At 38.8% G+C, this 25,429-nt stretch overlaps 1 protein-coding gene across 1 annotated transcript in view; it reads left to right on the top strand.

Moving 5' to 3' along the window:
• The window catches only part of TBC1D22A (TBC1 domain family member 22A), a 150,484-nt gene that overhangs the window by 65,003 nt on the left and 60,052 nt on the right, over positions 1-25,429 (top strand). The window contains exon 11 of the mRNA XM_063396828.1: positions 19,484-19,611. Coding sequence (XP_063252898.1) covers positions 19,484-19,611 — 128 coding nt within the window. The remainder of the gene's footprint in view (positions 1-19,483; positions 19,612-25,429) is intronic.

The raw sequence follows: 25,429 nt of genomic DNA, 5'->3' as shown, positions 1-25,429 counted from the left end.
GAGATAATGCTTGCCCATTCTAAACATACTCTCTTGATAGTTTGTTAAATTAATGAACAGAGTATTAACAAAATGTTGCCAAGCAGAACCAGGCATATATTTGCAACACTAGCCTGTCAGTGATGACTTAGAAAAAGATATTTCTTGTGTAGCTTTATGTTTGATAATCTTCTTGGGAACATTAATTCCCTCTTTTTGTTACATATACTGTGAAGTTTTTTTTGTGCCTATGCTTGTCAAAAAAAGGAGATTTTAGCTGCTTGTATGTACATCCTTAATATTTGATAATGGTCTTTGTGCTTTTCTAGGATTCTAGGGTATTTTTAATGATCAAAAACCAAGGGCTGGAGAAAAATGTTTGTGTAAAATTATACTATAAACTTAAATGTATGTAAACATTTTTGTTGTAGATATATATTTTAAAATGCTAGTGAATATGAAAAATATCAGGGCATGTTTCTGTATTTGGGTAGCTAAATATTTATACTAAAAATATAGTTAAATCAGTGTATTTTATTACTTAAAAATAATCTAACTTCTCGTAATGTGACTTTTTATATGTAATTTTAGTCTTGTATCAATATTGATGTTTACATTTCAGATTATATATTAAATGAAGTGTATAATTAAAATTCCTATAAATAGACTTCCTTAACTTGGTCAATAAGCATTTCTATAAAAAAATTGTTTAACCAATTTAACTAATTTCTTATTTTTAAAATTAGACATAGCATTCTGATAGTTAACTTTGTTGTTCAATTGAATAAAAATACTAAGTATAATACAATATATTATTGTTTAGTTTAAGTAAAAAAGAAATGCTGAAGTCTTATTTGTACCTTCACTGCTTTAGGAATATAGGTAAATAATTTCTCTCAATTATTAGGTTTAGGAAGCATTATTTTGAAAGCTTCACATTTTAAAAAAAGTCAACTATAGCAAATAATTGTGTCATCTTATACTGCCCTTTGATCATCCTTTGTAACTGAAAGTGAAGAGTGGGTTCCTGTTTTTTATCTAATTTAAAATAAAGTTATGAGGTCATTATAAATTTTTTGTAGTTTTCAGTAAACATCCTGAGTGTTTGCTAGTAAATATTGATGGAAATTTAGAACTGCTTAGGTTATGTGGGGTCTCTGGAAGTCAAGTGTTCCAAGCCTTTGCCCTTGCCTCGATCACTCTTTATCTAATGGGACAGGGACAATTTAGAGCAGGCTCTGGAGTCTTGCCCTGTTGAATTTTGAGTGATTCTGAGGATGGAGATTCTACAGCTTCTTTGGGTAAGACTATTGGAAGTTTGACTGCTTCCACTGGCATTTTATTTTTTATGGAAATAATTATTTTTTTAAAGGGAACTTATGTCCACCACCTTTTATTTTATCTCGGTGTACCCCTGAGAAGAATTTGACTCCATGTTCTCTGCATGCTCCCATTAGGTAGTTGCAGCTATTCATAAACTTCTTTTTAAGCGTGAGCAAACCTAGTTCTACCAGCCTCCTTTTCATGTGTGAAGTGCTCCAGTTTCCTCTGCTTCCTGGGCTTGCTCACGTGTGCCAGTGTCACAGAACTGATGTAATGCAGACATGGTTTCCCAAGTGGCAAATACAGAGGAAAAATCACTTCCCTTGACCTGTTGGCTGCTTTCTTGCTTAAAAAGACTTACATGTGTTTGGCCTTTCTTGCTGCAAGGACATTTTTGACTTGGGTACAGCCTGTTGTCCACCAGGATCCCCAAGTCCTTCTTGGCAGAGCTGCTTTCCATCAGGCTGTTCCCAGGCAGTGCGTGTTGAATGAGACTATTCCATCCCACATAGGGGACACTCACCTCTCCTGAACCTCAGGAGGTTCCTCTTAGCCATTCCTTCAGTATACCAGCGTTCCTTAAATAGTTGCCCTCACTTTCAGTGTGTCAAGGTCTCCTCCCAATCTGGTATCATTTGCAAACGCACAGTCTATTCTATGCTATCATTAGTTTTTAACAAAGATACTGGCTCCAGTGCTGACTCTGGAGGGATACCATTAGTAATTAGTTGTCAATTTGTATTGCTGATCACAGCCTTTATAATACAGGGGTGTTGGGGGTTAGATTTAGTTTTTTTTTTCTCCTCACAGAATTTTTTCCCATAAGTTTCCAAGAAGCCTTGATGGCTACTTAGTCAGAACAAAAAGGAGTACTTGAGGGATATGGCAGCACAAGGCTACACCTATTGTTTCTGAGTCCCTGGGAGTGTCCCTCAGAGGGGAGAGATGATGAGCTTTGGGAAAGGCAAAAAGACAGATCTGGGGAAGGGGGAGGCACTCTTGCTCTCAGCGCCAAGGAGGACGGTCAGGCTGCCCTCTGCCTCTGCCTCGTCCTGGGAAATCTACAAACATCTGCTGTGTACCCGGGAATCCTGAGCTCGTTTTCTCCAGCCTCCCCCCACCGCCGCTGCTTCTTCGGAGCTTTGAGGTTCCACTGTTACCCTGTAGCCCTGCCCTGCCCAGCCCTGCCGGGACACCCCTGCCGCTCCAGCTGCCAGCGCAGACCTCATCTCATCCACGGGTCTGGGACTTTCCTTCCTTCCAGTTCGGCCTCTCGGAGTCCTGCAGGGGCGCTGAGATCAAACTGCTCTGGGCTTTTGTAAAAGAAAGCCCTCGAGGTTCTTAGTTCTGTTTATTATTGATGCTGTAGTTGTTGTTTGTTTGTCGTTTTGTCATATATACTAGTAAAGAACTGTTATTCCTACCCCCATACCTCTGCCTGAAAGCTCCTTTAAGTTTTTTTTAATCAGAATAATTTAGAGGGAAGAGATTTGAATTCTCCATCTCTAGGGAGGTCCTGCCCCTTCCTAGCAGATATCTGTCTTTCAAACCAAGACAGATTTATTGGTGCCCAACGTGGGGCTTGAGGGCATTGAGAGGAAAAGGAATAACAGTTCTTAAGTGACCTTGTGCACTGGGTATAGAAACCTCCCTAAATAGCATCATGTGGTCTAGCTTACCTTGGTTTGGGTGGCATGTGGTTGTGGCTGTGTTTCTCCCATTTGCAGGCCCTTATTTAAACATGGGCCCTATAACTAAGGCTACTGTAGCTGTTATCCAGTTTGCACTATGGGTTAATAAAGTGAGGAATTCATGGATTTTTAACTTCCTCTGGAAGGCAGGCACATGGATACATGGCTATCACACTCTAAGTGTTTGTTTGTGGGGTTACTTTAACAATGGTACCTATTGTGAGAAAATGACACCAGGGGAAATTTTTCCCAACCCTTTACTCAGCTCTTTGGGTCTATTCCACCAGTTTTTGAAGGGTTTAAATCTTCTCTGAATGCTAATGATATCATACAATGGCTAGTATTGCTCACAGGCCTATTCTATTTAATATTCCGAGATAAGGGGAGATTGGCCTGGATAACCACCCTGATACCTACCCCAGAGAATAAAGATACTGTCCTAGAGACTGAGGGTGCTGCCATGGAGCCTGACACTGCCCCACAGACTAAAGATGCTGCCCCACCACCTGACCCTGACATAAAGCCCACCTCAGGAATGAACCACCCAGATTGGGTGGGAGTTCTAGTGAAAGAGATAAGCCAGGTGCTGAAGGAGCACCTTTCCCCAGCTGGTGGCAAACCCTCCCCCTGCCCTGAAGAGGGAGAGTCTGAAGGTGCAGCAGTGGAACCCACAGACATTACAACTGTCCAGGTTCCAGCTGAACCACAGGGGCAGTCACAGCCAGCAGCAGTTGCCCCTGTGGAAAGGAAGAAATATAAGGTGAAATCAGAGCACCGAAGTGATAAGGATAAAAAAGGAAGGCCCTCACAACCCACAGGGAAGCCAGAAGTTGAGATCATCACTGAGTCCCTGTCATATGAAAATCTCCGTACTCTGCAAAAAGATGTTGCACGACGGGGACATGAGCCTTATACAGCCTGGTTACTTAGGGTCTGGGACCTTATGGGTAGAGGTGTGCAACTGGATGGTGGTGAGGCAAGGAATATAGGACCCTTGACCCAAGATTCAGGTGTGAATCAGGTATTTGTAAGGGAGCAAGGACCCCTTCACCTTTGGGACCGGCTTTTAATGAGTGTAAGGGAGAGGTTTGTCCACAGAGACAGAATGCAGGAGCACCACCTCAGCATGCGCTGGAAGACTGTTGAGGAAGGGATCCAACAGCTGAGAGAAGTGGCAATACTGGAGGTAGTTTTTGGGAGAGATAGACAGCATAACAATGACCCCGACAACGTCAGGTGCACAGGGCAAATGTTGTGGAATCTAGCAACTAAAGGGCCATCTGAATACAAAACATTCATGTCAATGATTAATGCTAATACCAGCCGAGTAACTGTAGGTTCTGTAGCCAGCAAGCTTAGAAATTTTGACAGTATGATCAGTGGCCCAATGCAGACTCAGGTCTCTGCCGTGGTTAAAGAACTCCAAGAGGAGATAAGGGAGGTGAGGGAGGAGATGAGGAGGAACAGTTCCCATGTGGCACCGGTGTGAGTCACAGGCCCCAGAGTCAGAACCCAACGTCCCTCAGCTAGAGAGAGAGGGTACATCCCACGAGCTGACCTGTGGTCCTTCCTGCGTGACCATGAGGAAGACATGGGAAGGTGGGATGGGAAACCCACTTCTGCCCTAGCAGCACGGGTGCGTGAGCTCAAAGAGAGAAACACTAACCAAGGGGGTTCCACTAGAATGAAGGTAACCTCAGCCTCCCATGACCAGGCTGTCAGGTATTACAGAAATGAAGATGCTCTGTCAGACCCCCTTGAAGGAACCTCTACTATGTATGCACAGGAAGAAAGTAGTAACCGGTGCTAGAGGGGCCCTGCCTCTAGCCAGGAAGAGGCACGGGAAAACCGAGTCTTTTAGACTGTGTAGGTTCTATGGCCTGGCACATCAGAGCCACAGAAATATAAAGCTTTAGTTGATACCGGTTCTCAGTGTACCCTAATGCCGTCAGAACATGAGGGAGCAGAACCTATTTCCATTGCTGGTGTGACGGGGGGATCACAAGAATTGACTCAGTTAGAAGCCAAGGTGAGCCTGACCGGGAAGGAGTGGCAGAAACATCCGATTGTGACTGGCCCAGAGGCTCCGAGTATTCTGGGCATAGACTATCTCAGGAATGGCTATTACAAAGACCCTAAGGGGTTCAGATGAGCTTTTAGAATAGCTGCTGTGGAGGCAGAGGGCATTAAGAAATTGAACACCTTGCCTGGATTATCAGAGAACCCATCTGCAGTAGGACTCCTGAAGGTAGAAGAGCAACGAGTACCTGTTGCCACCTCGACGGTGCATCGCCGGCAGTATCGAACAAATCGAGATGCTGTGATCCCCATCCACAAGATGATCCGAGAGCTGGAGAGCCAAGAGGTGGTCAGCAAAACCCACTCACCCTTCAACAGCCCCATTTGGCCTGTACGCAAGTCTGACGGGGAATGGAGACTGACTGTGGACTATTGTGGCTTGAATGAAGTGACTCCACCGCTGAGTGCCGCTCTACCAGACATGCTGGAACTCCAGTACGAGCTGGAGTCCAAGGCAGCAAAGTGGTATGCCACAATCGACATCGCTAATGCGTTTTTCTCCATTCCTCTGGCTGCAGAATGTAGGCCTCAGTTTGCTTTCACCTGGAGGAGCGTGCAGTACACCTAGAACCGACTGCTCCAGGGGTGGAAGCACAGTCCCACCATCTGCCATGGACTGATCCAGGCTGCACTAGAAAAGGGTAAAGCTCCAGAACACCTACAGTACATTGATGACATCATTGTGTGGGAGAACACAGCAAGAGAAGTATTTGAGAAAGGAGAGAAGATCATCCAGATTCTCCTGGAAGCTGGTTTTGCCATCAAAAAGAGCAAAGTCAAGAGACCTACCAAGGAGATCCAGTTCCTGGGAGTAAAGTGGGAAGATGAGCAGCGTCAGATTCCCATTGAAGTCATCAATAAGATCACTGCGATGTCTCCACCGACCAGCAAGAAGGAAACGCAAGCTTTCCTAGGCGCCATAGGCTTTTGGAGAATGCACATTCCCGAGTACAGCCAGATTGTGAGCCCTCTCTACCAGGTTACCCACAAGAAGAACAATTTCCACTGGGGCCCTAAACAGCAACAAGCCTTTGCCCAGATCAAGCAGGAGATCACTCATGCAGTGGCCCTTAGCCCAGTCAAGACAAGACCAGAAGTAAAAAACGTGCTCTACTCTGCAGCCAGGAGCCATGGCCTGTCCTAGAGCCTTTGGCAGAAAGTGCCTGATGAGACTCGGGGTCGACCACTGAGATTCTAGAGTCAGAGCTACAGAGGGTCTGAAGCCAACTACACCCCAACAGAAAGAGAAATCTCAGCTGCCTATAAAGGAGTCCAGGCTGCCTCAGAAGTGATTGGCACAGAAGCCCAACTCCTCCTAGCACCCCGACTACCAGTGTTGGGGTAGATGTTCAAAAGAAAGGTTCCCTCTACCCACCATGCCACCGATGCCACATGGAGCAAATGGACTGCCCTCATCACTCAGCGTGCCCGTATCAGAAACCCAAATCGCCCTGAGATTTTAGAGATAATCACAAACTAGCCAGAAAGTAAAAACTTTGATCTCACAGATAAAGAAGAACAAGAGCAAGTGACACGTGCCGAAGAAGCTCCGCCGTATAATCAGCTGCCAGCAGAAGAAACGTGCTACGCTCTTTTCACTGATAGTTCCTGTCGCATCGTAGGGATGAACCGCAAGTAGAAAGCAGCTGTATAGAGCCCCACACGACAGGTTGCACAAGCCACTGAAGGAGAAGGTAGATTGAGTCAACTTGCAGAACTCAAGGCTGTTCAATTGGCCCCAGACATTGCTGAAAGAGAAAAGTGGCCAAAGCTCTACCTCTACACTGATTCATGGATGGTAGCCAATGCTCTGTGGGGTTGGCTAGAAAGGTAGAAAAAGGCCAACTGGCAGCGTGGGAGAAAACCAATCTGGGCTGCTGATGAGTAAAAAGACATTGCTGCTCGGGTAGTCAAGATACCTGTAAAAGTCCGCCATGTAGATGCCCATGTCCCCAAGAGTCGGGCTAATGAGGAGCACCGAAACAACGAGCAAGTAGATCAAGCCGCCAAGATAGAAGTGTCAAAGATAGACCTAGATTGGCAACACAAGGGAGAGTTGTTCCTAGCTCGATGGGCCCACGATGCCTCAGGTCATCAGGGCAGAGATGCCACCTATAAGTGGGCACGAGACCGAGGGGTGGATCTAACCATGGACAGCATTTCTCAAGTTATCCATGACTGTGAGACATGTGCTGCAATCAAGCAGGCCAAGCAAGTGAAGCCCCTATGGTATGGCGGGCAGTGGTCCAAATACAGGTATGGGGAAGCCTGGCAAATTGACTACATCACCCTTCCCCAAACCCGCCAAAGCAAGCGCTACGTGCTGACCATGGTAGAAGCCACCACTAGATAGCTAAAAACCTACCCTGTGCCTCATGCTACTGCCCAGAACACCATCCTAAGCCTAGAAAAGCAAGTCCTGTGGAGACATGGCACCCCTGAGAGAATCGAGTCAGACAATAGGACCCATTTCAAGAACAGCCTTATAACAGCCTGGGCTAGGGAACATGGCGTTGAGTGGGTGTACCATATTCCTTATCATGCACCAGCAGCCAGGAAAGTTGAACGGTGCAATGGCCTGCTTAAAACCACCTTAAAGGCATTAGGTGGAGGGACTTTCAAGAACTAGAAGATTAATTTAGCAAAGGCCACATAGTTAGTGAACACTCGAGGTTCCACCAACCGAGCAGGCCCTGCCCAATCTGAGCCCCTGAGAACAACAGATAGAGATAAAGTTCCAGTAGTACACATGAGAAGTATGCTAAGAAAAACTGTTCAGATTAATTCTGCCTCCAGCAAAGACAATCCCATCCGTGGGGTTGTCTTCGCTCAGGGACCAGGATGCACCTTGTGGGTGATGCAAAGGGATGGAGAGACCCAATGCATACCTCAAGGAGACCTTGTTTTAGGATAAACTACCCACATCATGTGTCTGTACCCATATCTGTATGTATAGATGTATATAATTTAGGTCATGCATGTGTGTATATATATATATTTTTTGTTTTTAAAGGTTTAAATTCAATGTAATAAGTTAGTATGGGAAAAAATTCGGGGTAGATGATGTTGGGGGTTAGATTTAGTTTTTTTTTCTTCTCACAGAACTTTTTCCCATAAGTTTCCAAGAAGCCTTGATGGCTACTTAGTCAGAACAAAAAGGAGTACTTGAGGGATATGGCAGCACAAGGCTACACCTATTGTTTCTGAGTCCCGGAGTCCTCTCCTCAGAGGGGAGAGATGATGAGCTTTGGGAAAGGCAAAAAGACAGATCTGGGGAAGGGGGAGGCACTCTTGCTCTCAGCGCCGAGGAGGACGGTCAGGCTGCCCTCTGCCTCTGCCTCGTCCTGGGAAATCTATCGTCATCTGCTGTGTACCCGGGAATCCTGAGCTCGTTTTCTCCAGCCTCCCCCCACCGCCGCTGCTTCTTCGGAGCTTTGAGGTTCCACTGTTACCCTGTAGCCCTGCCCTGCCCAGCCCTGCCGGGACACCCCTGCCGCTCCAGCTGCCAGCGCAGAGCTCCTCATCTCATCCACGGGTCTGGGACTTTCCTTCCTTCCAGTTCGGCCTCTCGGAGTCCTGCAGGGGCGCCGAGATCAAACTGCTCTGGGCTTTTGTAAAAGAAAGCCCTCAAGGTTATTGGTTCTGTTTATTACTGATGCTGTAGTTGTTGTTTGTTTGTCGTTTTGTCATATATACTAGTAAAGAACTGTTATTCCTACCCCCATACCTCTGCCTGAAAGCTCCTTTAAGTTTTTTTTAATCAGAATAATTTAGAGGGAAGAGATTTGAATTCTCCATCTCTAGGGAGGTCCTGCCCCTTCCTAGCAGATATCTGTCTTTCAAACCAAGACAAGGGGTCCAGTTAAAAGTTTTGTATAGTAAAAATACATATTTTTCATTATTCTTTGGGCTGTTTCTCTTTGTCTAGAAGACTGCTCACTGAGTTACTTTCTTTTGCAAGAAAAACACACCAAATTATGTGTAAGATTAAAATACAGTTTTAGTTGTTAATTAGACAACGGTGGTTGTGTACTGCAGTCATAAGTTTTTGAATGTTTCAGCTAAGGGATTCTGAACTTATTGCTGGAATCATGACGTAGTTTGATTGAATATTGTGGTTTACCCTTCATTTCCTTTTTGCTTTTGTCTTTTTGTTCATACTTCATACTACAGAGGTTTGCTATACTGCAGTTAAAGGGAAATGTATGGCTGATATAAATTCAGTGGCTTTGCTTTTTAAAAAGCCCTCATGATCTGTATTTGCTGTACTTTTCCTAAGCGCTCATTAAGGTTACTCTTCAAGAAAATAACATTCCTGTTGGTGTGGTGTCACATTATTTTCTTGATGCTGGGTAACTGCATGGTGAAGCAAACCTTGATGTAGTAAGTAGCTGTGTGAGTGGATAAAGCCTGTACTGCTTATTTGCTAATAAAAATGGATTACCTGTGTATGAAAGATGATGCTTGTGCTTTGGAGAGTGCTAATGCATTATGTCAGGGTTTCAAGCAACCTTCATTAACTCAGCCTTATGGATCACAACTTCTCTCAAAGTGACTGTCCTTGTGTGTACACTCCAGAATATTGCAGAAGACTTCAAACAGGCAAAATACGTTCTTAATTGAATCATAATCTCATTCTGCTTAAACTCTGGAAAATAATTTTGATGAATTGTGTTTAATGGAATTTTTTTAGTTTGGTAATGGAATGTTGTTATAGATGAGATGGAGTTTGAAGATAAAACATTATTCAGTCTCATTAGTCTACTTGTCATCATCATTCAGATTTTTCTCAGACTTATACAAAAAATTGAGAGGGAGGATCAATAGATCAATAATATAAGGAATGTCTTATAACTAATTATCTTTTCTGTTTCCCGTAGAGCTTCTCTGCTCTAAATCATAAACCATTTCTCCTGGTTTTTAAAAGTGGTCATGCTCAAATGGCACACTGTCTTCTACTTCATTTAGGCTTGAAATCAAAGAGACATGGTATAGCAATGCCCAAAGTAATTCAGGATTTGTGTTGGTAGAATTTACAGGTGCTTAGCACTTGGCTGGTGTCATGCTTGGAAGAATCTCAACTTCTTCAATGTAGTGTAAGACAACTGATAATTACATGAGAGTTTGAGGTAGCCATTTGGAGAAGGCTGAGCATTTATAGATAAAAGTAGTCTGGGGATTCCATAAACATTGATAAAAGATGTTAAAATCATGTAGCATTATCTCCAAATTAGCAATAAGGCAGTTCTAAGGAAAAAAACCTTAGCCTGTTATAATGTTAGGAGTATTCTTAATATATGTTTGCTTCTTATTAGCATTACAGAAAATTACAAAGCCAATAGTGACAACTCAGTATAAATATTCAGCATCTTCTGTGGGGATAAGTTTAAAAAGATTTTTTCTGCATTTTTTTAGAACAACTCAACCCAGGTTTTCCATTTGTGTTCTGCACAGTCTGATCTTTTTTCTTGTAGATAAAGCAATTGTTACTACTCTTTCACATTCTTTCACCAAAAATCAACAATTATTTTGTAGAATTTTCCCTTGAATTTTAGTAACAAGAGATGAAAAAATGCAGAAAATGGGTTAAAATAGTAATTAAAAAAGCTCTTGCTGTTGCTGTATATACTTTACCTCTTCTTTTGAAAATGGAAGTCATGGAAAAATACCTAAGAACATAAAAAGAGTGCTGCATTTTAACTTTCTCATGAGGATGTTTATGTGGAATTCAGCTACATTTTTCAAAGGTTCAGTAAAATTTCAGAATTTCTGCTGTTTCTACTTGAGTGCATCTTCTGATCATCTGTTTTGGAGAGTTACCACAGCTATTCCTACATATAATGTTTTCATTGAGACAGTCTTTAGTTTGTTTCCATTATATTGTTATAAGAAACTTAAAATAAGAGGAAGGTATTTTTAGTCTGAAATTTAAGTTGTTATACTTGGATTGCTTAAAACAATGACTTTTAATAAATACTGAATAGTATTGTTTGAGGAAATGCTGTTAGTTATTCCTAAATGCAGTTAAATTGCTATTTCACCTTTTAAAACCGTGTTCTATTAATAATTTTATATGTCCTATTTTTCTTATTGCTGACATGTTTTATATGTATTTTCACTCACACCAAATGACAGACAAATTAGATAATCGCTCTTGTCTTAATGTTCTGAGCAAATTAATCTTGACTCCACTAATCATACTTTCTTTACTTGTTTCTCTCTTGGCTTACAAAAGTCTTGGTTGCCGTATTATCTGAAGTTTTGTAGATATGCCAGAACTAAGGGATTGTAATAAAGTTCTTTCATGTTGTGGCCTTAAATTCATATTTTGCATAGTTTTGCTATTCACATAAAATTTTTAAATATAACTCTCTTATAAATAGTTATGTGTTGTGTGTAAATATGTGCAGATCAAGATCTTCATGAAATGTAGTTAGTTAAAACTTTTTCATTTTATATGCATTTTTGTTTAACCACAATGGAAAGGCTTATTTAATTGTACCATTCATTCTGTGTACTTCTCGTACTTTGAAATATTTTCTGTAGATATGTTTAAAAGGTTAGTTGATAAAGCTCTTAATATTTACGTATAATGTGTCTTCTTATTTAATTGGAGAAGTTTATTAAACATCCTCCATTAGAATAGGAGGATGGTAGGATTATCCTTTCTAAGGTCTGAGTTTATTTAAGAGCTGTGTGTTTTTAATGGGCTGTTAAAGTTTTACATGTCCAGACTTGGGATTCTTACAGTTTCTTCTGTGAATGTTGTGTGGATGTTTTGCATTCAGCAGGTTCTTGTCCCAGGAGATAAAGGTCCTTATTTCCATACAACTGTTCAACGCTCCAAACACAAACATTTCACAGTTCTGCTCAGAACTTAATTTCATGTGATGAGTTAAACCAAAAAGTAATTAGAGATACCTCATGAGTAGTTTTAATGCGTCCATAGTTTTTGAAGGACATTCAGTTTCTCTGCTGATTGTACTTTTTAAACTGCAGAGAAAATTATTTTGCTTTTTTCTTCAGGAAAATCTGACTCTCAAAAAGGCAAAATATCAACCAAGACTAATACATTTTCTTAATAATCCATTTACTGTTGTTTAATCAGAACTCACAGAACAAGTTATCTGTTCAATATACTTGATATATATAGATTAATTAATTTGGTTTTTAATTTGAATCTTGGGTATTCATACCATGAACTGATAATGAAACTGTGGTAGTAGCTGACATTTGATCTATCTTTGTTATGTATTCAATTATGCTAATGATTTTTTGGTTGATCATTAAAGAATGCATAATTGTATGTGCAAAATTATGTTCATGTTTAAGCACATTGTAAAACATTTTACAGACACCGATAACTTTGAATTAGGATTGTGTTAAAATATCTGGAAAAAAAGGAACTCTAATTGCAAGAATTGCAAAACTGGTATTCTCAGCCATGTGAAAGCATTTTGAATTGGAAATGGACATAGAATTTATTTAGACCTTACTGCTGCTATTCAGAATGAGTGACTAATAAGGACTTTGTTTCTTGGTCCATCTTTTTTTGTCAGCTTGGTGCTGAAGTGATGGAAAATCTTGTAAGCATTTCATAATTGTTTTAATTAATTTGTACTCCAAAGCTCTTTCTCATTTTAATAAAGCTATTTTATTTAGCTCACTAGTAGTTATTTTATATCTTATTTTATGGTTGTAATTACTGTATTATACTTTATTCCACTTGTAAGTGCTGTTCACTGGGCATTATAATTAATTAATATATCTTTTAAATAATATTTTTATGTTTTACTGTGGAGATTATATTTGTATGCTATTATGAAGTTCAGAGACCTTAGCAAGAGTTGAGACTGACTGTAAAATAACTTGTAAATTCCTGACTGCTTGTAAGCACTTTAACTTTTAAATAACCAAACCTTACTATTTTCATGGCAAATTAAAAAAAGAAAAAAGATGTTCCACTGTTGCCATGAGGTTTTTTCCTGTGTGTCAAGTGCTCATATTTAAAGAGAATGTGCAGCTTCTCTCCCACTTGTTAATGTAAACACTGGCCGTGTTTTGCTAACTGTCTCTCATTGTTTACATATTTCTAGTTGGGAGGAGAAAGGTGACTGACAGTTAGCTTGACCAGTGTGGATTGGAAGGTGGGGATTCCATCCTCCAATGGATGGACATTATAGGAAATGTATATAAGTGACTTTGTAAATAAACTTCGGGAGTTCCTGCTTCCGGCCCTGACCTGCTCGCAATCCAGAAATGTCTCTGGAGTCCCTCTTTTACCGTCAGGCCCTGCGGTGACATTCCACATGATGGGTAAATTAAAAAGTGTTAGGCATGAACCCTTTTATGAATGCACACAGTTATGATTTAGAACAGGCTAGAGAAGTCCTGTCATGGTACCTAGAAGTATAAGTGTCTCAGCAAACATATGTTTTACCTGTTGTTCGTTGCATACGGAATATTGAGTTTGAGGTCCACCTGGAAACATGGGATTTTTCTTAACTTCTAGCTAGATGGGTAGATCTTTCTTGATTACTACTACATGTTTATCCTAATACTTTCCTCCATTTAATGTTACATTCCACAGAATTGTTTCTTCCATTTGATTCCATGAGGAAATGAGGCCTTCCCTTCCCTCCTTCCCTCCTCTAGTAATTTTCTTCTTTTGCTTTGGTAGCAGTGTCTTGGGCTTTTCAGTATTAGCATACGGACCATATCTTTTGTTGTGATGAAGATACTTCTCAGTCCTAGCTACAAGCTATACGTTTAGTGAGCTAAATTTAAATAGACCATTATTTTTAAATTGTAGGTCATGAGGAGAATATAATTGTTAATACTTCTGTGTTTCTGGCAGTCCTATTTTCATTTCTAGGACTTTCCAGTGTATTTTTTAATGCTTTTGTTGTAATTTTTTACAGTGGACAATTTTAACCAATTATAAAAAATAAACTAAGCCTGGAACAAGATATAATCAGCATGTTAATATTTGACTTGGATCTCTACTATTAGCTGAAGTAGAACTATGTATTGTGATAAGATCTTGTCTTAAAGATTTATGATCTTTAGAATGTCTTCTTCGGTCATCAGGAACCTCATTTGTAATTCATGTATATTAATAAAAGTTAATATACATAACTACGAATAACTCATTGCTAAGCTATAGTCTTGACAGAAGTACTTTTGTTCAGAATTTCACATTGGGGGTTGTAAGCCTTTTCTGCATCTGGCAACATCTGGTGTCGAGGTTTTACTCCAAACTCTTACCTTTGTATGCCATAAACATCCTGGCTTTGGTCAATGTAGAAATTATTCAGGGTGACAATTAGATGTAAAATTAGCTTTCAACAAATTGAGTACTAAAAAAGAAAGCAGTCATTGACTGACAAGTTCCTTTCTTTTGGACAGCAAGGTTCTGTATGTGGGAACTGTAACATAGGGATGGAGTGCACCTTCAGACAGTTTCCAGCAAGTCAGGTGGGAGTGTTGATCTGCTAGAAGGTGGGAAGAGAAGGGCAATGGAGCTGGGGAAGACTCTGGACCACAAGTCTGATGAGGAGTGGCTGAGGGAGTTGGGAGTGTTTATCCTGGAAAAGAGGATCAGGGGAGACCTTATTGTCTACAACTGCCTGAAAGGAGATTGTAGCCAGATGGGGGTCAGTCAGTTCTCCTAAATAACAAGTGACAGGACAGGAGGAAATGACAAGAGGAGCAAGTTATGCCATGAGACATTTAGACTGGATATCTGGAAACATTTCTTCACCAGAAGGATTATCAAGGACTGGAACAGGCTTCCCAGACAAGTGTTTGAGTCACTATGCCTGGAGGTATTAAAGGGATGTGTAGATGTCCTTAGGGACATGGTTTATTGGTGGGCTTTGCAGTGTTAGGTTAATGGTTTAGGATCAAGATCTTACAGGTCTTTTCCAGCCTAAATTTAAGGATCAATGCAAAAAAATCCTTGCGCATGCAAAGGGCAGTGATGCCGTGCCGGAGTGCCATGGCTAGCCCACCACCACCCTGGCACCATGGCAGGAGTGGGACACGTCTCTTGAGCAATCAACAAGAGATCGTCCTACAGCTCCTTGCTCTATGGCACAATGATCTGAATTGGCGCAGGCTAGAGGCAAAGAATGAGAGGGAGGTCTGCTGTGGGATTTCCCAAGGGTTTATGCTCCTAGAGAGTCAGGAAAAAAGACACCAGTCACGGGAGCACAGAGACCTATAAACAGGGGAGGTCTTAGGGGAGTCTTAGGTTAATCTATTAACCAATAGGGAAAGAATAGGGGAGGAATACAAGGTGGAGCATTACCTACATTCACCAATGAAGGAAGCGATGGGAGGAGAACAGGTCGTGTGGGCTAATAGGGCTTCGAGTTTTAGATACTTTCCAGGGAGGAGTTTCAGGCGAGGGGTTGGGATAACAAGGACTGGCAGGGAATGCTCTGGAAGTACAGGCAGGGTTATGTGACACAGACAACTCAGGGGGCAGATACTTTGAGGACCCCCAAACAAATGGGGGGACACAGAACAGTCCATTGACAATTAAACTAAACAACCACAACAGGGTAGTGCCAATAAGCTCCTGTGGCAAAGATTGGCTCATTATTTTACTTTATGCTTTAGTATCAGAGCAGTTACTCTTGCACTTTTTAAGAAAAAAAGTGTGGCTTTTCATGAGAAATACTCACTTTTCTTCCTTTTGTTGAACTAAAAGGCCTCTTTATAAGGGATTATTATCTTGCCTGCATTTCAGATAATTTTTAACACTTAGTGCTTTTTATATTGACAATGAAATATGTATAAAATACTGATAAAATAAAGTTAAAACCAAATAGTTCAGGGTATGAAATATGAGTGAAAAATAAGCTTTAAGTAATATTCAAAATTTGAAACATAGGTCAAACATCAGAAACTATTGCTAGGATTGATAGAAGTCTTTGAGTAAAGGTGAGCGCCTAAAGGGTAATGTTCTAAAATGTTTAAATGTACAGATGGATGTGGTGACACTGTGCTGTGCAACAGCAATTTGGCAGTTTGGGCATAATCTTACATTAGTTTGCAGTTTTTATTCGCATATATGTAAGCTTGCCTAGGGACTCGTTCTAATGCCATCCTGTCAGGACAGCAGTCAAATTGTTCGACAGGTTGTTTGTGTCCTTAACTGTTTGGTTCATGATTCTGTAATCATACGGATTTTAATTTTGAATTCAGTGAAATAGCATGAGATGCTGACATTGAACATGAAGAATAAATATTTATGTGTATAGACCTGTCTGGTATGAGAAGCATCTGTTTAAGGTGGCTAAATGAGATCATTCAGACTAAGGTACCAATAAGTGTATTTAATAAAAATAAGAATAGTTATAAATGGTTTTTATCTACAGGTTACCTATTTTTGATGGTATGCTACCTTGGAATGCATCTCTGTGATGTATTTTATTCTTTAATCAGAAGACTTCCTTCACCCAAACTTTTTGTGTAGATATATTGAAAGTGTTGGGAAACTTAATAAATGTAATTTTTATTTCTTTTGAATTTTGATTAAAGAACTATTTTTTTCAACTGTAAAATAATTTTGCTATCAGAAACTGCAGTAGAAGTAGTTTTCATAAAATACTTGAAGTCTTAAAGCTGACAGTAATTATATATCTTCTTGTTCATTGCACATACATACTTATTTTCATTGAAATGGAAAATTTAGATTTAGATTATGCCGGTCCAAATTACCTTTATCAGCAAATTTACTTCTCCTTACAATTACTTACAAAGTAGGAAGAATTAGCTTCTTTACTGAATGCATATTCTATTCCAGTCTTGCATCAATTAGGTATAAAGCACAGACTTTAGTAATCCATTTTTCAACTTGTTTAGACTAGAAAGCAACTTTCAAGAAATTCATTATGCCAATTAACTACCATAGTTGAAATATCACAACTGGCACAATTTATTGTTCTTCATTACTTACTTTTAATGGCCACAAACAACCAAATGAAAATTGTTTCTGCTGTGTGAAGAACAAAAAAATGGTGAGTTAGTAATTCTGCTTGGAAATAAAACTGCTTTTTTTTTTGCTTCCTGCTTGATGTACTAGATAGTCAAATCATAGTAATCTGTAACGTAGGTATCCAAATGTGACATTCAAATAATAAATTTAACCGAGTATCTCTCTTCAGTATATTTAACTTGCAGCTGAATTTTTCTAAAGCAAGGACAGCTAAAACAAATGTGTGTAAATAAGCATTTGGTGTAAATAAATGATCTAATAATGGTGCAGTCAGTGGAGAACTGGCTGAGGATAGGGCTCAAAGAGTTTTGGGGAGTGAGGCTACATTTGGCAGGTCAGCATTCACCAGTGATTTCCTTAAATTTTCAAATCTAAGGCCAACTCTATTCAATATTTTTATCAATGATCTGGATGCAGGAGTTGAATGCACTATTTCCAAGTTTGCAGATGATACTATACTGGGGGGCACTGTTGACTCTTGAGGAACAAGATGCCTTGTAGAGGAATCGTTAAATTGGAGCACTGGCAGTCATCAATGAATTACTTAAGATCTGAAAATTGAACAGGAACAAGTTAAAAGTTCTGCACCCATGATGAAGTAATTCTGAGCACAGGTATAGACTGGGAGAGGAGGGGCTGGAGAACAGCCCTAAAGAAAGGAATCTGATTTGTCCTGGCCAGGAGGCCAAATCCCATCCTGGGATGCATCAAACACAGCATCAGCAGCTGGTCAAAAGAGGTGATTATCCCACTGTATTCATGTTGGTGCAGCATCACCTTGAGCACAGCGTGCAACTCTGGGCCTCACAATTTAAGAATTTGTCTATATTCATTTATAGTTATATTGTAGAAGGGTATGACTTTAGAAACATAGATACCAGGTCTGCTGAAGATTGCTTTAGCCATAGATAACTGGAGGCTGACTTGTGCTATAGAGAAGTACCAGGGCTTAATACATTTTCATTGATATTTGTTTTCAGTTATCTTTGGAGACAAGATGTGATAAGTGGACCTTTGGAGTAATGTCTTGTGATGTCTTATTTTTGAAAAAAAACCTCATTTTTGATTGTTTTTAAAATCTAAAAGATTTCTCCTTCCAGCTTCCATATTGAAACAACTATTTTGTGTTGGCTGATACTTTCAATATAGCCAAAAAATACATCTTGAGGGGAAAAAATTAACAGCTTCAGTCTTTATTACAATTTAGTTATTATATTATATTATTATATAACTATATATTCTGGTTATTATATAACTATATTATTATAGCTAATATTTAGTTCATTATAATAACTTCTTTTACCTTAATCTCTAGGTAATGTTTCCTGTAATAGTGCTGCCATACTCTTGGGATAATTATTTTAATTAATTTAGTGGTATAGTGCCTTTTTAGATATTTCTTAGATTTGTAAAGTTTGGAAGATGAACATTTACTCATTGTTTTAGCTGATAATACACCTCTGTGAATTTGGATGAAGGGATGATCTGGGCAGCAGAAATCTCTAAAGAATGTATTTGTATACAGAAAGACAGTAGGAATGTCTTACTTAGGCTTTAACAAAGACTTCTTGTCATAAATTTATCCAAAATAAGGCATTAGCATTTTTGCGGTGTTTGTCATCTACACCATGCTAGTGTCATATTTGAGCCTGTTAACACAATGTCTGTGATCCGTTTTGCAGAAAATTCTCTCAATATAGACAAGCCATGTAATAGATTAGTTCTATTAGCTCTAGCAATAACCTGTGCAAGTGATTATCTCAGCTTTCAAACACTGTGTGAGAGTACTGGTTTAGAAACTATTGATTGGTATTGGTTTTATTTCCATTTATTTGTAGTACTGAGAAATTATTTAAGCTGTGAATTAGCTCAAGTTTTCTCTCTGTATTTCCTAACATTAATCTTACTTTTTCTTGTCTCAAATGAATGCAACCTTTACATATCCTTTCTTTGTATTTCTTTACCTTCTTAATTTAATAATTTTCTTTTTTGATTGCCAAAATTTTATTTTTGGAGGCCATTATGTTATTTGGAAACGACATTTCTTGTAGTATTGCTCCAGATAATTTGTAGCCTAAGAAATTAGTGAGGATATATGTATACCTAATAATTTCACATTACAACCTTTTATATTTTTGTGTATTTTGTAAGGCTCGGATCTTAATGTTTTATTAAGATAGTGAAACTCAGACCAGTTATTTAATCCATCTAGTGACAGAAAAATCAGTGTAATGTTTAACTAATTTATATTTTGGATGTTCTCATTTGGCTGTGAAAATTTGCATGCACCACCACAAGTTATTTCCTTGAGACTGGAGGAGTATTTTATTGTTTTAGACACTGCGCTTGATACTTCAAGATTTCAGAAAAGTTGCAGTAAAATACCTGTTTATTCTGTCTTCAGAACAAGTTCATAGGCACTTGGATCAGCATGAGGTGAAATACTTGCAATTTGCTTTCCGTTGGATGAACAACTTGCTGATGAGAGAAGTCCCTTTACGGTGTACCATCAGGTTATGGGACACATATCAAGTAAGTACTTTTTTAAACCTCCATAGCTCTGGTAATGTGTTTTGGACATGCCAGTATCTTTGTGAGTGGTTTTTCTTGAACCTTTTGCTTTAGTGTCATCTGAGAATCACCATAATAAGAGAAAAAACCTTCAGTGGTCACCGCTACTTAGAAAGGTTTAATGTCTTCAGTCTTCTTGCCCTTCAAAGCCAAGCACTGCATGTCATTATAGTTTATAGTACTAAAATGAACCCTCACTCAAAGTTAATATCAATATTCCCTTCCGTCTCTTCAGAGAAGCGAAACATTGAATTGTGCCTAATCAAGCCCTCCATCAATTCTAAGTGCCAGGCATCTTATTGTCCATCTGCTTAACTATTCAATCCAATATCAGCTTTCAGTCTTCAATTCTCATCCTTCATCCTTTGCCATGTCTTTGTCCAGACAAAACTCTTTATGTTGGTGACCTCTTGTAATTATTTTTCCTCAATAATTACTTTTTTTATTGTCAAGAGAAAGAATTTATATTTGAGAAAAGTGTTTTATCCATTCTCAGTTCTATTACTTGATATTCCAGTAGCTTCTGAGTGCAATTTTTGACTATATGCTTAAATTTAAACTTAAATCCTTATCTACCAACGTCATTGTTGAAGATAGAGGGGAGGGAAAAGTAATAATATTTAAAATTCCATAGGAATTTTCAACTGTATTAGTAAATGTGAGATTAACTTATAATTTATTCCTTGTAAAGAGATGTAATATCTTTAAATACCAGTGTCTTTATATCTACTCATTAGGTAGAAAAGTTTCATTAGTTCCATACACTTTAATGCCAGACTGTGTACTTAGATCATGTGTCTTGACATGTAACAGAGGGTGAAGCTTGCTCTTCATTTAATAAGTTGTTTCAGTGAAGTCTCATGGTATCCAAATCTGATAAGAACATGTTAAGAAATGAAAAATCTAACAGTTCTACTGTTAAGCTATTCTAAGAGGTGGCATCTTTGCAGAGTTTATCTTCAATAAATATCTGAATTGAACATGGCTATTGTTTCCGTTTGAGGTTCTTTGGCCTCCTTTGTTTCATTATATGTTATTCATTGTGATATCTGTTATTACCTGGCATTTTATTTCAGTGTAAAATATTTATTCTTTATAAAACCTTTCTGATAATTTGAATTATTGAGCTATATAAATGTTTTGCTGTAACTAATTTATCTCCTTTGAATAATTTTTGTTGCTGTTGCTGCAGTATTTCTAGCTTCTGAAGGTTTTTTACCATGCTACCTGTAGCACTGCACTTGGTACCTGATCATTAGCCTTATCCATATGATAAAATCATGTAAGAGAGCCTCCTTAATCCAGCTAACCACCCATATGTGACCCCAAAATAGATGTTTTTGACATAATTTCAATTTGAGCTCATCTCCGAGCTATGATTCTATGATAATGTTGAGATTTTCCCTTGAAAATCAAGTCTGGGGTTAATTTCTCAAACTATTGCCATGATGAAAGGAGCCCTTTCTCATTGCTAGTCCATAGGCACCTCTCAAATTGCACTTCAATGGGATCTTTATCCATAATAAGTGCTTCTGATTATTTAATTATATTTTTAAAAAAATTCTGAAGTATTTAAAGTAGTATTTAAAAGCTTAATACTTAAATCTTTGCATGAGATTTCCAAGGGTATCTTTTAAATCAAGGTTTCTTCAAGGTATTTAGATATAAATACCTAAATGGAATTCTTATACATAGAGTGGAGACTATTTTTGTATATTAAACAAGCTTAAGGAGTAATTCTGTGTTTTGACTAAGCAGGTGCAGCAGATCTGTGCTCTTTCCTAGGTTTTATTATTTAGTAGACCGTTCTGTATGCATGTCTTGTCCAATAGTGTATATAAAACCAATAAGGAAATCTTAATGTAGACACCTTTTTCTGAAGTAACTTCAAGCAATTCCTCAAGTTGCTAATCAGATTCCAGTTGTGCTTATATTATACTGATTATCAACCTATAATATGGATCTTTTCACCCTGATACTATGGATAATAAATGCAGTGAACCTGCAAGAGCCAGTAAAGCTCATGCAAAGTTTTTGCTTAAGTGTTAAGCAATAAACATTACAGATTTTTACCTAGCTTGTCATTAAGCCATTCTGTTGCCTGCAATTTCTAACTTAATTGTTTACAGCTGTATTAGCAGTGCTGCTTTCCAAATAGAAAAGACTTCAGAGATCGAATTTGTTGAGTTGGTTTTCTTGTGTTTCATATTTTTAACTGTTAAGCCAAAATATATCTCTCACTTAGAGATATATTGTTAAAGAAGTCTTTGAGGGGTGTAGCTGTGGATGGACCTGTGATGTTGGATTTGAATGAGAGGTGTAAAATGAGTAAAGGTAAGAAATATAATTTGCTTTTCAGATACAGATGGGACAAACAATCCCACTAATAATTGTAAGGGCTGGATAAATGTTTAACTACTTTTCTCCCTGAACTCAAAGGCTGATGATCCTGTTGACAGGCTTGCTTTTGCTGCCTCATGTATCCTAAAGCAGTATATTAAGGACACATTCTGCTTAGATTTTCTGCTTAGTTTTACTGTCTCCTATTTCAGTGGGTACTTAGGGTGTGCCTGTACTGACTTTTATCCCCTGATATTTATGAACCACTGTAAACAGAAATAGCTTTACCTGCACTTTCAGTTCAGAAAGGAGAGCTAATCCTGTTGTTATGTAACACCAGCAGGGACATCCCTGCACTGTTGATGTTGGGCTTTTGCTCAGCCGACCTACCTTGTGGATCTTGGGAAGGGCTGGAGCAGTTTGAGGGCCCTGTTTACAGTCATCTCGAGTCCCAGTGCATGTCATGATGTGGGAATGGCATAGGAGTAGCATCAGAGGAGGGTTCAGGATGGGTGGGATAGTCAGATTCCCTCATATGGAAGGAGTAGGAAGGCAGATGGAACTGTCATTTCCCTTCATGTCTGCACCACGAGTGCATTCTGGCTCTGTTTCCTGCAGAAATCCAATGAGAGGAGACCAGTGGCACCTTTTGAAAGAGAGGAGCTGCTGCTGCTGCTGCTGTTTTCATAGAAAATAAAATTTTTCTCTCTTCTGTCTTCCTCTCTCCCCATTAAAGCTGAAACCATGCTTTGTTTTGCCAAGCTGCCTGTTTTCCTCTGTTTCAGTGGAAAAATAGATACTGTGCTGTTTCCAGCCTAAATTCTAGATTGGTGATTCTCACAGCAGGCCACAGTTTCTCAAGAACTGCAACAGAGGGTTTTCAGGGGAATAACAGCACACTTGAATAGTCTGCTGTTGTGTATTTCCTAGTGTGAGAGATAACTGCTGTTGGCTGGAGGTGTTGGAGCTGCATTCTGTCTCACTATTTGTTACTGTTCTTCCAGTGACTTTCATGAGAATAGAATTGGACACTTTAATGATGTCCACCTCTGTGGTGGAATATATGGTAGTAAGAGTACTCTGGCTGGAGTCATATTCTCTGTCTAGTTTAATTTAGGATTTATCAGTCAGTTGTTAGGGCCTGTGGAGTAAATCATTGAAGGTATCCAAAATATCTGTACTTGAGCTAGTTAGAGTTGAGGGGTAGAGAAATTTGGAAAGGCTCCCAAATGCTCACTTCCTCACTTCAGTAAATACTGTCATTCTGTAACTGCATCTGTGAAATCCACTAAAATATATCACTGTCTTCTGAAGAACAGTGTACAGTAGAAAAAGTAAAGACATGATGCAATTTTGCTTACAAAAGATGTTGAGAAAGCTTTTTAGCTGGAAGTATTTAGTTTGATTTATTCTTTAACCTGAATTGCATTTTAATGAGTGAATTATCCCACTTCTTCACTTTTTTCAGGTCTTGGGTTTTTTTTGTTCTTATTTTTCTTTTTTTTCCTTTTTTAAAAATTTTTTAATGCAGTAAATACCTTGTAAATTATTTCAAAATAGAAATTGCTTGTTAAGCCATACCCAAGACATTTAAAATATAAATCCATAGAACTGCAACTGATTAATATGAATGTTCATGTCCACAAACCACAATAATGTAACATAAGACCTGAGTTTTATCTTTTATTATATTTTGCCTTTTATCTTATATGTTGTCATCTTTTTTGGCACAAAGGATATGTAAAATGAAGTAGTACAATGGCTGAATTATTCAGTATATGTAAGTGTTTAACATATTTCTGTGGACTTACAAAATGCAAGTTATTTTTATATTTGGTCCTTGACGAAAGGATGCTTTGACACTATTTTAAAGATTGCTTGCTATTGGAAACTGACTTTTGTGGCCTTCTAACTTTAACTGAAGATTCAACATACTGTATTAGAAAAGGCAGAGACGCCTCAGTACTCGGCATCTGTGCTGTCTTACTTTATCTAAAGTATTTTATATGCTTGTCATCAAATCTCAGAAAGTATCCTTCCTTCAGATGAAGACATTTTATGGCAGTTTCCATTGAAGTTGTGGTTTTGTTTTTGCTTTTTTGGGGTTTTTTTTAAGTTTCTTTAAATTATAAAAATGTGTGTTGTCCTTCTTGCACTTTGAAGACACGCTGTGTTTATGGAGCTGTGTTCTGCTGTGTTGAGGGATAGGAAGCAATGCCATTTCAGTAGTGACAGCCATTCCCAATTCTTCATCCTTGACTAGAAATGGCAATACAGGACTTGAATGTGAGTGCTTTTATACCAATACTTAGAGCAGAACAGTGTTTGGTTTTGAGTATCAGTATTTTTTAGCTGCTTGAATATGGAGTTCAAAACTACATTTAATTTGTAGGCAGTTTGCAGCTGGAAGGAAGTATCTAACAATGCCATCAAATTATCCAGATGTAAGATAGCAAGGTGTTATAATGACTGGTGTTTTAAATAGGATAGGAATTTTCATAGACATGAAAGTTCTTAGTTTTAATTTTTTTTTTCATGTAGAATGGAGTGGATATATTTTTCATTAAAGTGTTTACCTTCTGATCTGATGTTCTCACATAAATCACCTATTTGTCCTGTCTTGTGTGCGGTGATTTCTCTGTATAACTCACCATAGTAGTAGCACAAAATTTGCAGAAGAGACACCAACACAGGTTTCATAGCTAAAAACTTGCTCAGAAAAAAGAAAATGGAAAAGGAAAACAAAGTAGCAGCTATGTATATTAGTTTTTAGTTCTAAATACATGCTGTCACATGCTGTGTGAATGTTTAGAGTTGAAGTGCACAGCCTAATATTTTCACCTGCCAGGAGGCATTTTTGTTTCGTACCATTTAGCTGACTTCTGTATTGCCAGCTCACCAGTAAGTAGCTGATGCAGTTGACATGAATAATGCACTCAGGCTCATTGGAAACACAAAACCAGGGAGGTGAGGTAGGTACTGTTTACAGTGCCCTGCTGTCCTACTTTGCAGCATTGCCCTGTTCTTGTGTGAGGAAAACTTCACTGTTACCAAGGTGCCTTAAAGCTTACTGTGTAAAATGAGGCACAAATAAAAGAATTTATAAAATCCTACCATGTAAAATGCAAAACAGTTACAAAGATTAACAAAAGACACAGAAAAAGGCAAGTCATAACACTGATAGAATTTGACAGTACTAGTGAGTTAATTTACTGTCTCACTGCTGAAATAGGTTTTTCTTCTAGTTTCTGTTCCCCTCAGCTCCTTGGTAGTCTCTGTTAGTTTTCTTCACATGAAGGAAGTGAGGATGACTACCACAGCCTTTGCAAGGGAGAGAGGATGAGAGAGAAGAGCTGTGATTTCAGCCCTAGAGTTAGACCAGAATGAATGCTTGTCCTTATTTGCCATCTTTCTGAAGAAGATTTTCTTTCTTGGTAGA

Source organism: Prinia subflava, chromosome 4 (assembly GCF_021018805.1).
Source record: "Prinia subflava isolate CZ2003 ecotype Zambia chromosome 4, Cam_Psub_1.2, whole genome shotgun sequence".
NCBI lineage: Eukaryota > Metazoa > Chordata > Aves > Passeriformes > Cisticolidae > Prinia > Prinia subflava.
The sequence above is the reverse complement of the archived record's forward strand: the minus strand, read 5'-3'. Positions and strand labels throughout refer to the sequence as shown.